The sequence below is a fragment of the Dunckerocampus dactyliophorus genome, chromosome 19, assembly GCF_027744805.1.
Source record: "Dunckerocampus dactyliophorus isolate RoL2022-P2 chromosome 19, RoL_Ddac_1.1, whole genome shotgun sequence".
Lineage (NCBI taxonomy): Eukaryota > Metazoa > Chordata > Actinopteri > Syngnathiformes > Syngnathidae > Dunckerocampus > Dunckerocampus dactyliophorus.
The window spans coordinates 19,567,287-19,581,158 of NC_072837.1; the positions used below are offsets into that span (position 1 = coordinate 19,567,287).

The 13,872-nt window shown below is 43.3% G+C and overlaps 2 protein-coding genes across 4 annotated transcripts in view; one reads left to right on the forward strand and one right to left on the reverse strand.

Moving 5' to 3' along the window:
- Positions 1 to 168: 168 nt before the first annotated feature.
- Positions 169 to 8,045, reverse strand: LOC129172575 (galectin-3-like). Its single transcript, XM_054762469.1, has 6 exons — positions 8,004 to 8,045; positions 3,697 to 3,743; positions 2,875 to 3,510; positions 2,723 to 2,811; positions 2,487 to 2,658; positions 169 to 601 (listed from the first exon to the last, which is right to left on the reverse strand). The coding sequence occupies exons 2-6, from the start codon at positions 3,736 to 3,738 to the stop codon at positions 443 to 445; spliced, it is 1,098 nt and encodes a 365-aa protein (XP_054618444.1). The 5' UTR covers positions 3,739 to 3,743; positions 8,004 to 8,045; the 3' UTR covers positions 169 to 442.
- A 1,594-nt stretch (positions 8,046 to 9,639) lies between these two features.
- pak5 (p21 protein (Cdc42/Rac)-activated kinase 5) overlaps positions 9,640 to 13,872 on the forward strand; it is a 90,221-nt gene continuing 85,988 nt past the window's right edge. For 2 of the 3 annotated variants that reach the window (XM_054761092.1, XM_054761090.1), the window contains exon 1: positions 9,640 to 10,120. The gene's annotated coding sequence lies outside the window, so the exon portion shown is untranslated. The remainder of the gene's footprint in view (positions 10,121 to 13,872) is intronic. The other variant, XM_054761091.1, reaches the window with a different exon arrangement.

Here is a 13,872-nt window from a genome sequence, read left to right on the forward strand (position 1 = left end):
ATTTTTGATTTTTAAAAACATACTTTTATGTTATTCTTTTTTTATTGCTTTTCATTTCTATATTTTCATTTATTTAACATGTGTAGACAGTAATAATGATAATAATCATAATAATAACAGTAATAATAATACAAGTGCATAAAAAAATAATTCAAAGAGCATCCGTCATTGAGTTTGAGGCAGTTTAATTGTTAATGAATGGTACAAAATATAGTAGCGAGTACATAGCGAGTACATAGATTTGTGGTAGAAAGCACACAGTCCAAAGAAAGCTGCGTTTCTTTTCATAAATGCTTATTAGTACTTTGCCGTTTAGTTGTGAAGGAGCTCAGCTCACATTATTATTATTGTTATTGTTGTTATTATTGTTCAATCCCAATATCATGCCATAAAGACGAACTGACAATCTAGTACTTTTATATCCAACATTTGCACGCCTCTCCTACGGGAGCGTCTCCACGTGGACGAAGGTGAGGACGACGTCGTGCAGGATGTTGATGCGGTTGATCTGGTTGAGCTCTCTGACGCGGTGTCTGAACTCAAACAGCGGAATGTTGTTGACCGCCACGCGGAACGCCTCCTGCGTGCACAGGATCTTCATCTGCAACACGAACACGCACACAAAACCTTGTAGCATTTTATGTTGCATTGCAGTGTCCCCCCACATCCAGCAGGGGGTAAGCTTATTATGGTTATGGTTTACTTTATTGGAAAAGTTCCTTCTATGGTATCTCCTACTGTATGTTTGTATCATAACTTACTGTGTGTCTGGCTGACTGTCCCTGCCGTCTCTCCCTGTCCTTTCTTAGCTGAGTAACGCTCTACCGTCGTCCCTCGCTATATTGCATTTTTTTCCATAAATGAATGAATGAATGAATAAATAAATGATTGACTATATATGGTCTATTATTAGTCAAAACACATGGAAATACAAGTAATATGTAGTATTGTGGTCACTAGGTGGCAGTAATGACACAAAACATTGATGAGACATTAGCTTACATGACATTAGCTTAACACTGCATGAAGTCATGAGGCCAGCCATGGCATGTAGTGATGTGCGATACTGCTGATTTCCTTTCCGACCCAATATGGAGTCAAATTCAGGCCGGTATCAACGATACCATCTACTGATACTTTGTGCAAATTTACCTAATGTTTCTGGTAAATGTGTTTTCATATCATAGCATAAAGAATACAATACCATTCATTTATTAACTTAATAAGTTATTCATTTAAATAAATGAATAATATACTAATTAATTTCATGATTGTATTTTCCAGACTATAATTTGCGCCTTTTTTCATGGTTTGGCTGGTCCTGCCATTTATACTCCGGAGCGACCTCTATACTGTATGTTTGTTTTCACACTGACAGCCATGAGAGGGCACTCTAGGCTTGTGTGCCAGTATCTGCTACTCCCACCACTCCTGTACTACTAAAATGTACAATGTAAACATCAACTTCTAAAGACGGAACACAAATGCCCCCAAAAAGATTACAAGCCGCAAGTAAACCAATTATGTGGTTTAGGCTATAGTAATCTGACGTTACGTTAGCATACCACCTATTTACGTTCCGTTAACAGACGCCTGTTTAGCCTGTTCTCCATTTTACTGTTATTACTTTAACTTGCCTTTCAAGATAAAATGTCTGTTCCTGGTCTTGACTGCGACTTATATCCCACTGCGACTTCTGTATGTTTTTTTCCTCTTCATTGTGCATTTCTGGCTGGTGCGACTTAGACTCCGGAATGTATTTATTTCTTTTAACCCGTGAAGGGAATTGAGCTAGCAGGGTGATTTACAATATAGCCAAGCTGATACACAACAACAGAAAAAACTGAGGACAAAAATCGTATCAAATATGTGAAAATGGTATTTTAAAGAATAAATAAAGAAAAGAGCAAAATAATAAATCAGTTCAAATAAGTGATTAGAATGAAAACGTTATTCAGAATCTACACATGGCTCCGTTTACACTACTTCAAATGAAAGACTATCGAAAGTATCGATATTTTGATTTGAGAATCAATTTGACAGATTTTATGATGAGCTGGTATGGGACGTATGGATATTTCAGTATCAACATGATAGAGTGAAAAAAAAGTTATCCTCCCATCCTGTGTGGAAGTGGTACGTTTTTGGCTTCTTAAGTGTAGAAGAAATACATTCTAGGCTAACTGGTTAGCTTGCTAGCTTAACTTCCGTAAGAGTTGCAATTTGGGAAACACTGCGATAGAGCAACAACACCAGACCGCGACTGACCTCCAGGAGTCTCCCTGCAGCACAGCACTTCCCTGATCTAGGACCAGCTGTCCCAAACGTCTTTCCAACCCTTTCCACCTTTTCAGCCAAACGTTATCCTGACATTAAAACCGTGCAGTCAGTCAGTGGCGACGCCACGTGAAAGAAGCATCAACAAAAACTCCCGCGGGCGTATCTTGTTTATTTCAACGCTTCCTGTCTGGCCCCGCTCCGCTCACCTCAAAGGGGCTCCCCAGGGCGAAAGGGAAGGGTCCCTTCAGGTCTCGCTCTTCGGCCCCCCAGCGCTCGCCCACTTTGTGGTTGCGCACCAGCACCTGTTTGCCGCCCTCGCTGAAGCGGGGGTTGATGTGGAGGGCGATGTCGTTTCCTCTCAGGAAGTTGATGGTGAACCTGCAAGAACAAGAACAACGTTGTTCTCAGACGGCGTCCATCAGGAGCGGGCGGGATTGCTTACATCTTAGCGTTGGGTTTAACGTGGCCCAGGATGGTCATCATCATCTTGTCATACACGCCTCTGGACAGGTTCAGGTTGTACGGTACGCTCTAAAACATGGATAAATGTTAACATCGATACAAACTCAGGTCCTGTTTGTGGGCTGTACTCACTAGCGGTCCTGATGTGGGCGGGAGCCAGTGTTGGGGCACCAGGGACGGGTTCTGTCCCGGCCATCCTGACTGTCCTGGGTTGTACGGCCAACCGGGGTGGGCGGGCCAGCCAGGCATGTTTGGATGGTGGTTTGGAACAGGAAGAGGAGCAGGGACGGGAGCAATTGCAGGAACAGAAGCAGGGGCGGGTGCTGGTGGCACAGGGACAGGAGATATGGCTGGAACCTGATAGGGTACCTGGGGTTGAACCGGAGCCGGCGGCTGAGCCGGCTGGTACTGGGTTCCCGGCCAACAAGGCTGGCAGTTCTGACTCGGAGCTGGAGCCATGGTGGGAGCTGGAGCCGGGACCATGTTTGTGGTTGGGGCAGGGGAGGGTGTTACGGCCTGAGGCAGGACCGGAACAGGGGTGACCCCAGAGACCGGCAGCGGTTGAGTTCCAAGCCAGCAGGGAGTGTTAGGCTGGCCGGTCCAGCATGCAGCCGGCTGGGGAGGCAAGGCAGGCTGGGCAGGCGGGGCAGACTGGGCGGCTTGTCCGGGCCATGAAGGGAACGTGGCCCCAGACACCTGACCGGGCCAGAGGGTGCTAGTCTGTGGGGCAGAACCAGGCGGGCAGCTGCCACACAGAACGTCAGCATGCTGAAGAGTGGCAGGAGGAGGAGATGGTGATGACGGGGAGGGCGGGGGTTCGGGGGCCAGGATGGAGGTTTGAGGGAGAGAGAGGGTTGAAAGGATGGAGGACACCAACTTGCAGGTTCAACATCCACACAAGCAAACATTTCAACATTCTCATTTAGACCAGAAAAAAAGAGCAAATGTTCTCACCTGAGCTGCCATCTGATATTGTGGGGGGGTACTTACGTCCATGATGCCTGGCAACACAACACCGCTCCGTCATTGCTTCATCACAACACACACAATTTGCCTGAAAATTCTCCACATTATTAGACTCCAATCAATGCAAGAACAACGAAAGCTGCCAGCTGCGTTGGGCGGGCTCTCGCACCCCCACACACCTCAGGGTTGACGTAAGGTGGAGGGCGTGAGCTTTCCATCTCCTGTTGCCACCGGGTGGCGCTGAGATGAATTCAGGAAGTGAGATTATGTATCGCTTCAAGGTGTCCTCTTCATTTGACGTACCAATGATGATGAAGGTGTGACTTTAGTAGTGACTTGTCTGATTGGTTGTCCAAGGTTGTTGCCATGCCCCGCCCACATCTTATGGGACAGCCTGAGGTCCTTCTCAGTACAACATTGCCTGCCTGTCTAGTGTCTGTGATTTTCATTGGGCTCTCTTGGCCAAGTCTAGCTCTTTCCAATACAACCCCTAGTTTTTGCCCAAAATTGCAGCAGGAAACCAAAATAGCTGACTTCCTGTTTGTTTTAGAACATCGGTTCTTGAGACTTTTTTGTGCGTCCCGTCACGATTGACGTCTCCACCAAATTTGGTGATGTTCTGTGAAACTGGTGGCAAGCTCCTGAGTGAGTTCTGCGGGTTTTGTGTTTGTGGGTCCGTGAAATATCGGGTTTTCCACCGGACCTGACGTGTTGGTGACTTTTTATGCATGACAAGGCCCTAAAAAGTGCAAGGAAAGTGTGATTCATACCAAAATAATAATCCTACATATTTTGGATCAGCCTTTGATATTTTGTAGAAGCTGTTGGAACTCATTCTGTATTTTTTTCCCAAGTGCTCTCCATTTTATGTGGCGTTATATGCACAAATGCCGAAAATGGTCCTATCTCACAATGTTCAAGAATCCTTTAAAAAAATCCTGGATCCAGACGGTGATCTGTATCACCCCCAAAATGTGCCAGTGCTTCCATGTCCCATTTCGGTCAATTCCTCAAAATTTCATCCAAGTCCATTCACAACTTTCCAAGTTATTTTGAACACAAAACAGGCAAAGAAACAGATGAAAGCCGGCAAAAACACTGCCCTTGGCGGAATAATAAATATGTAGTAATAGTAATGTATTGTAATGTAATAGTAATAAACATAGCAGTTTGAAGAGTTGAAATCATCTTCTGAGATTAGGTGACCTGAAGACGTAATTGACCTTGATGTATTGGAAAACTTGCCAAACGGCTAAACACACACGCTAGGGTTGTGGAAGACTCTAAATCAGGGGAGTCAAACTCAATTGCACAGGGGGCCAAAACTCAAAGCCCGCTGGACATTACCTCCACCCCACCCCCCAACTTTGTATCTTTCTTATTTATCCTGAAATGTTCAACACTTGTATATTTCTGCATATTGAAAGTATTAAAAAGGTTTTTAGCAAGATAACTGGTGAATGAAGGACACTCATGTGCATCATCAACGCATGCACAGATGCTCCAGGACATGCACCAATAATCCGGGTGGAAAAAATAGTAGTTAGTATGGTCACATTTTGAGAAAATCTCTCATAAGCAATGACGACTAGATAAGTAAGCAGCCTACACAGCTTTTGTCTCGGTTCCCCGCGCGTGCAGTGCCGGGATGGGAACATACTGTGTGCATGACAGCTGGTGAATGTGTCTTTATGTGGACATACATTTTTTTCAAACTTCACTGTCCGTTCATTCCTGCTTGAAATGTCTGCTTTCTGCTTCCCTGCGGATACACGGCACGACTGTGCTTGTTTAGGCGCGGTTGTTGGCTTCAACAAAGTGATTGTTGAGTGACCACCTCTTCGTCATTCTCTCAATGTCCGGGCAAAAGCTACACTCTTTTATCTCATCACAATCCGTGGGATGTGTAGCCCGGAAGAGTTGGCATCTGTGGAATGACGCACTTCCCAGCATGCTTTGCTGAATGCCTGTGAATATTCTCATTCATCCTGGTCATGTGTTCACAGGGTTGTCCTAGGAGACGTTTGGCCTCTCATTCCGAGCAGGCTTCACCAGTTCATCCTCAGAGACTAGGTGGGACACACACCAGCCAGACTAGATAGGACAGCTCTAGTCTGAGAGCTTGGTGCAAGATCCAATCTATTTAAAGTAATTCTCCTCAGTGTATGTGAAGACGCGTACGTGAACATCATTGACGAGCTGTCCTTGATGCATCGGAAACTTGTACGGCTAAATTGTCTAAAACACGTACGCGAGGTTCGTTGAAGACTCTAAATTGTCTTCTAACAATTACGAAAACTTACGCTTTAACTTGGCGCATTAAAGACTAATTTGTCTTTGATGTTTGTGAAAAATGGTTTCCTTAGTTTCCTGGAAGACTCCTGGGTAGACTCCAGCTTCCTTTTGACCAATGAACAACTGATGGATGTTTTTTAGTTTGAAATTACACGCCTATGAAGAGAAGTCCATGAAGTGTCCAGCAGAGGACTTCTGTGAAAATGTCTCACACGCCAACTAACTTGAGGCTGGTAATTGAAAGATGAGCACAGGGATGGCAAAGTGAGTCATGCAGACAAACACACAGCGTGTGAGGATGTTGCTGACACGGCTGCTGGAAGAATGAGTGATGTGTCAGGACCTCAGCATTACCTCGTTACTCGCTCTTGTGACTGCACATTCAATTAGTTCATAAAAATGCGCATCCTTGTGCAACTTCTCAGTCGCACACACACGTTCTCTGGACACTTCATTCCTTTCAAAATCTAACTTTAGAAGGATAATAATGCTTCATTTTCATGTAAATAGTATGAATTTTACAATGTTTTTTTTATTGTGGTTGTATTTTGCAATGATAGAGATTTCCACTGAGAGATGTTTGTAATCTTTTCACGCTCTCATATAAATAAATAATAACTACAGATGCACAATATCTTTTTTTTTAAACCAACAGCCTTAACTTTCTGAGACCGATAACCGATTTAAGTGTAGTTTGTTCACACGTGGAGGTAAGAAGAACCGGAACAAATTAGGATTGACTGAATAGTCCTAATGAAATATGATGACATCACTACTATCAGGAGAGCCAGAGTATAGAGGGGGAGGAGCCACCTGCTGTGGCCCAGCAAGGTGCACTGTATTCGGGCACACGCACCGAGCAGCCGGTGGGACACCATGGAGATGTCTGGCAAACCTTTTGTACTTTCAGACGTGGTGCCGCTGGCGTTTCAGGTGGCTTCCTACCGCTTCTCCTCATTAGGGTGGCGGGGGCATGCTGGAGCCTATCCCAGCTGACTTCGGGCGAGAGGCGGGGTACACCCTGGACTGGTCGACAGCCAATGGCAGGGCACATATAGACAACGATTCACGCTCACATTCATGGACAATTATGGACAATTTAGAGTCTCCAATGAAGCTAACATGCATGTTTTTGGAATGTGGGAGGAAACCGGAGTACCCGGAGAAACCCCCCCCCACACACACACACACACGGGGAGACATGCAAACTCCACAAATGCCCAAGGGAGAATCCAACCAAACAAGCCTTTTTGTGTTGTTTATGTCGGTGTAGTTGTTTAGATATCTGAGCTGTCACAAAAGCAACAAATGTTTGTGTCAAAGTGAAAGTTATGCTTGAAATGTATCTTTTCACTAAAAGCTGCTTTTCTCCCTTTTTAGTTGGGAACTGATATTTCCCTGAAACCTAGCTATGTTCTTCTGCTGATTGCTAAAGAAGGGGAAATGGTAGAAACAAAGACGGGAGTCTAATGTTTCTTTTGGTAGGTTCCACGTTTACTGGATATAACCATGGAAGACAATATTCTGTGTGTCTTGAAAGATGAGTCCAAAGGGTGTAAAATGGCCGCGACTGAAGGGGTTTTCTTTTGAAAAAAGGCTGGGATTGAATGAATTCATGTTATGGGATTTATCAGTATGACATCATGCACCCCTAATAATAACCAAAATATTATCTCAGAGCAAGGTGCAGTGAGTTGTACTCCACTGCAAGCACAATAATAATAATATTGTTACACTTTCAAAGGCACAATTTTGTATTGGTTTGCCGTAGATTGTGAGGGTGTACTTAATAAAATGGGCAGTAAGTTTATTAATCAATTTCTCTTTGATTTGTCATTTGCCGTACTAGTTTATGTATTCATTTATGCACAGAAATGTCCTGTTAAATCTACTGTACTGCTGACCATTATGATCCACACGTGTGCAAAAAGTAACCAAAAAATAAATGCATGCATTAAATCAACTAATGCAAATCAAATGTGGTGAATAAATGGAGTTACCTGTGGCGCTGGTGTTGCTTGCAGGCTGCAGTGTTGTGGTTAAGGCGGAATGAGTCCGCCTGCGGCCAATGAAATGAGCTTTTATAGGCCAAACACGGCCTCACCGATTGGCCACACCTCTTTTTGTCACCGTCACACAACACTGACACGCACACATCAACAGTTCACATGATTTGTCTTACTCATGGAAAGATATTTAGAAAAAAAGGTCTGCAATCTCAGCCGCTTTTGGTTTTTTTCCAGAACTCCATTTGTATTCATTTTGTATTTTATTTGACATTTAATTGACTTTGTGTAGTATTTATGTTTGCTTTTTTAGTGTTGCATGGTTTGACTGCTGATTTTTAAGGTTGTGTTGTGTTTTTATTTATATTAAAAAAAAAAATTGATGTATAATTCTTTTTGCTTCAATCGTGTTTATTCATTTATTTTGTTTTAACAGAATTTGAAAAAAAGATGTCTTAAAATGACTTATTTACATTTTATATATTTATGTATATATTCAGTTTTATTATATATGGCATATAATAATATATATATTAGATTGATATATATTTTATATATGGCATACAATAATATATATATTAGATTGATATATATTTATATATGGCATATAATAATATATATATTAGATTGATATATATGTTATATATGGCATACAATAATATATATATTAGATTGATATATATTTATATATGGCATATAATAATATATATATTAGATTGATATATATTTTATATATGGCATATAATAATATATATATAAGATTGATATATATTTTATATATGGCATACAATAATATATATTAGATTGATATATATTTATATATGGCATATAATAGTATATATGTTAGATTGATATATATTTTATATATTTACATTTGCTGATTTGTTCCCAAGAGTCATAAAGTTTATGCTGCCATGACAACAACCAAGCTAACCCAGCAAAATGTCAACTAAGAGAATCTCACTGACAAGAGACAATGTCTTGCAATACATCTCCATGGCAACCACCCAACAAATAACCCTCGCTGAAGGATGTAACAATCCCGCTTGTTGTCCTCTCGTTGTTATTAGATTAGCTAAAAAAAAAGTAAGAAATGGCGGAGAAGTTTAGAATGCTGAGATTGACTAATCCTGTGAGGATTTATTTACAGCTGCTTGGAGACACAGTCGTCAGAAACAACGTTACATTATTTAGCAGCTATTGATTTTCAATCAGGAACCCATAAAGGAAGCTAGTGTGTATATAGGGCTTTATTTTGGTCATTTTTACTGCATGCTGATTGAGTATACCATACTTTCCTCATGTAACACCAATATTTACTCAACTGCAGAGCAGACCGGCCGTCCAATACAAATGACCTTTTTCTATAACGTTAAATTGAGGAAGTTGTATTTTACGACACTTTTTTCCCATTTATGGCACGGTTATAAGGTTATAAAGAAGCCCACCGTTAAGGGCCGCGCATTCCCACAACGCACCACAAGATGGCGACGTCAAAGAAGTAATGGTGGCATCCCTTCTATGACGTTGAACACTTTCGTCATTTGTAGCACCCCTTCACACAGCCCCCTTCCCCCATGCCGTTCTAAAAACGGTGAATTTGTATTCTTAGAACCCTTTAGGTCACCTAAACAGCCCTGCTTGATTGTTTCTCCCAAACCTGTACAACCTGTACATGCTAATTGGAAATGGCAGTGTACGTGAATGCTAGTTAGCATCCCTAATGAAATTGTAATGACGTTAGCTTGTTGTTGCCGCTGCCATAAGCCCCTTCACTGACGGCATTTAAGGGGCCAAGCAGAGGGGATAACTTGTTTTAGTGGAAATACAGCGGGCTGTTATCAGTGGGCAACTTCGTTCCGTAGGTGTGGAGGAGATACGTCCCCCTGCACAGGTGCTCCACTTCGCCCCGGCGCTTCTCCGCCCCTCTCTGCCGCTCATTCGCTCCGCCGAGCGGCCCGGATGTGGCGCACAGGAGAGCTCCCTGACTGACTAACATGGCGCTGGCTCACACGTAACGTTGCCCGCTGTTATTATCCCAATAATGATCATCATTGCATGAGAGGACCAGAAACCACGGGACATGTGAGCTGTTCGATCCGGACGAGCGGGTGAGTGTACATTGTATTTATTCCATTTTGCCCAATTGTGGCCGAGCTCCGTCTGTTGCTGGATGGTGGAAGGAGGGGGTCAAGGGACGCTCGCCGCCGCGAAAAGCGAACTGCTGGTCGGCTTAATGTGCAGGTTTGTGTCCGAGCTGCAATTCTGCACGGCCGTTTGTAACGATACATCCGTGCCGAAAACAGAGCTGTGTTGTTGTTGTCATGGCTGTCAGGCTCGCCGTGCATCGGCCGCTGTCCTTGGTGTTGAAGCTGGCGTGCATCACACCCTTTCTGGATCTTTTTTGCACCATTTTTGTGAACGTGCCTGCCTTGTTGTCATGACTGCTGCATGTTATCATCGAATTAGTTGCTCACATTGTTTATTTTTATGGATGCGTATGTTTGTAGCTTCGTTGTAGCTATTATTTGTGCTCTGATTCTTCCACCTGTGTCATGGCCACATCCCCATTTCTGCATCCCTTTTAGCAGGATGCAAGAAGACATGTACGGATTTGTGTACACATCCTCCAGGGTGTGTTTATCCATCCATATTCTATATTACTTGCTGCTGGAGCCTATCCCAGCTGACTACATACAGACCGTTCTCTCTCACATTTGGACGATTTAGAGCCTTCAATTAGTCGAACATGCAACACATGGCTATTCGAACCCCCGGTGTGCATACTGTAAGGCAGTCATGCTACCCACAAGGCCCCCTGTGCCGGCGTGTGTACTGTATATGTGTGGCTGTAATGTAGGCCAGCAGGTAAATAAAGGACAGGGACAGATGGCTGGTGTTCAAGTTCACCCTGGATTTCTTTGGGATTAGAATGTGGAGACGAAAATTAAAAGTGGTGGCCGGGCCCCTCTTCAGCTGGGGTTCCCCTGCTAAGCTCATAATCGCCCTTAGCTGCAGCGCTACCAACGCTAATGGAGGTAATAACTGGTGCAAAACACACCCCAAGCTGTTCCAACAGTGATGCCCGCCTGTTTGATTCGTCCTTTTAGTGCAAGCAGGTTGCATACTTTATTTCCTCACATAGTTGCACTGTTGACTCAACTGCAGAGGGTACTAAACATCTATTTTTGGGTAAGGCTGCAGTGCCATATTTGTGCAAATGCATTAAAAACCTGTACAAAAATCCCATATATTTTTCCTTAATGCTGAATTCTGCGTACGCGTAGCTGCACTTAGCCACCGTAGACTTCAGCTTTACAGATGCCATGTGTACAGGTGCAGGCGCTGTGAAGGCAATGATGAGACGCTAGTCATTCATTCCTTGCCAAATATGTTGAATAATATCACATTTTCCCATAAAGCCCTGCACCTTCTCTTTGAAACGCCACCTGAAACGTCAGCTTTACAGATGCCACGTCTGCTCTGCAGGTGGTGTGTGTTGACACACAGTAATCCAATCCAATCCAATCCACTTTATTTATGTAGCACGTTTTATAAACACTATTTCCAAAGTGCTGCACAGACTAGCAAAACCATAAATAATAGTAAATAAAGGAATGTAAATGTAAATAATAAGTAAAAATTACGACAATAAAAACTAAAAGATCAAATAGAAACAAAGAAACGTACTACAATAAAATATTTAAAACAAGAAATCGAAACAATAAAAGCCAAAAGTCCAAGAAGTAGGTAAAAAATAAATAAGTAAATGAAATTTAAAAACTAAAATAAATAAAACACTTAAAACTAAAAAATAATAAAAGACACAGAGGACCACACGACTGACGCCAAGTTAAAAGCCAGAGAATAAAAGTGAGTTTTAAGACGAGACTTAAATCTTTCAACTGTGGGGGCCGTTTTTACATGAGGGGGGAAGAGTGTTCCACAGCTTTGGGCCAACTACGGAAAAGGCCCGGTCTCCCCTGGTCTTAAGTCTGGTCTTAGGCACCACCGGTTGGAGCTGACCTTCGGACCTCAATGTGCGCGCTGGAGTGTTGATTTGGATGAGGTCCGAGATGTACTGAGGGGCCAGCCCATTCAAAGCCTTAAAAACAAACAATAAAATCTTAAAATCAATCCTAAAACGCACAGGCAACCAGTGCAGGGAAGCTAAAATTGGGGTAATATGCTCCCTCTTTTTGGTTGCTGTTAAAAGCCGTAAAGCCAGTAAAGGTATACATACACACATTAAAAAAACAAACATTTCCAGAGGGTAGAAAAATGGGCATCTCGTGTGCTGATTGTTTGGGGTATGGTGTCAAGTCACTGCTACTATTTGTTGACACTTGGCAGCTTGCCATAGCATTATTTTCTCAATTATGCAACATATGGATGAACGAGGCTCGGAAATGTCTGCACGGGCTTTCTTTCGCCATGGAAAGACATAAATAAGGGTGACAGTGTGTGTGTGTGTGTGTGTGTGCGTGTGTGTGTTCCACTGGTGGAAAAATATCACACACGCTCAATTTTTACTTGAGCTTGTTGATTTAAATGCCATTGACCCTGTCCAATAAGCATATTGATGGCAGCCTGTCCCCCGCCCACCCCCTCCAATGGAGCATAAATTCTAGCGTGGCATATGGCGCCATTTAATCAACATAACATCGTACTCGTCGTTAAACCTTGTAATCTACACGCCTGCTCCTCTGTCGCACGCTAATGAGCTCCAACGTGTTGCACAATGCATACGGTTTTTTGGGGGGGTTTTTTGGTCACTAAATTCTTCTCTAAATTTGTTGATGTGCCGTGCGTGTACGCTTGCTAGCTTGCGGGTTCTCAGCACCAGAGCTTTACATAATGATCAAAGCGGCCTGCAGGAGTGGTAATAATAATCATATGGACAGTAACTTCACATTCTGCCTCTCATGCAGGTCTTTTTCTGTTTTTGGGTGCTTAGCAAGCGTCTAGTTTTGCCCCCTATAGCATCGCCGTCATTGCTCACCAATTACATAAGAACCCGTGGAGTCATACGTTGAATAATTTGACCAGGAGGAGGAAGATGTTACATCATCGGGTAGCGGCGCCGCGTCCTCAATCATCAGCCCTGACCCCACGTGCCGTCGGCGTACGCCGCCATCTTTGTTTGTTACCTGTCATTGAATCCCATCTGTGTTTAAACAGGAGCCTCCTGGCACTGTGATAGATGGGGGACGAGGGGGGGCTGAGGATGAAGGCGAGATAGACGTGCAGAGAATAAGAGCGCAGGTGACCGTGAAGAGGTGGAAGACGATGGAGGCCAGCGAGGATGAAAGGGAAATAGAGATGATGTGATGTGAAAGGGTGCATCAGATGGTTGACTAATAAGGGGGGGGGGATTCATCATCAGAGCTGGACTGTGGGGTTTTATTGAGGGTGCAGGTGGGCCGTGCAAAATAGCAACTGTTGTTGACCCAACAGCCACTTTGAATTCTTAAAGCTTGGCTAATCCACCTGAGATGAAGACTCTCAGACGGTGACAAGGCGACGCTGCCACCAGTTAGCCGCACGTCTAATATGACTTGGATGGACTTCTACCCCTGTGGCGTCATACATTTATTTCATTGTGGATTTGCGTTAAAGGAAAAGTGCACTTTTATTTAGAATGTTGTCCATCATCCACAATCCTTATGTGAGACAGGAACACACACGTCTTTCTTTTTTCTAAAGATATGAAAGCAGGTAAAAAGAGGCAGCTAAGAATGCACGTAATGGGACGCACCTATTCCACCAATGAAACCTTCTGAAAGAACAACAAGGCTTTCCATAAAGTGAGCTGCATATGAAGCACATTATGATTGTTATTATTATTGTTATTAACATTGTT

What these genes read in the sequence shown, in the direction of transcription:
- LOC129172575 (XM_054762469.1), bottom strand. Translation starts at nt 3,738, where the DNA reads ATGGACGTAAGTACCCCCCCACAATATCAGATGGCAGCTCAG. An exon ending in CGCCCACATCAGGACCGCTA is followed by an intron (nt 2,812 to 2,874) that starts GTGAGTACAGCC and finishes TCCATGTTTTAG; the next exon opens with AGCGTACCGTACAACCTGAA. An exon ending in GTTAAACCCAACGCTAAGAT is followed by an intron (nt 2,659 to 2,722) that starts GTAAGCAATCCC and finishes TTGTTCTTGCAG; the next exon opens with GTTCACCATCAACTTCCTGA.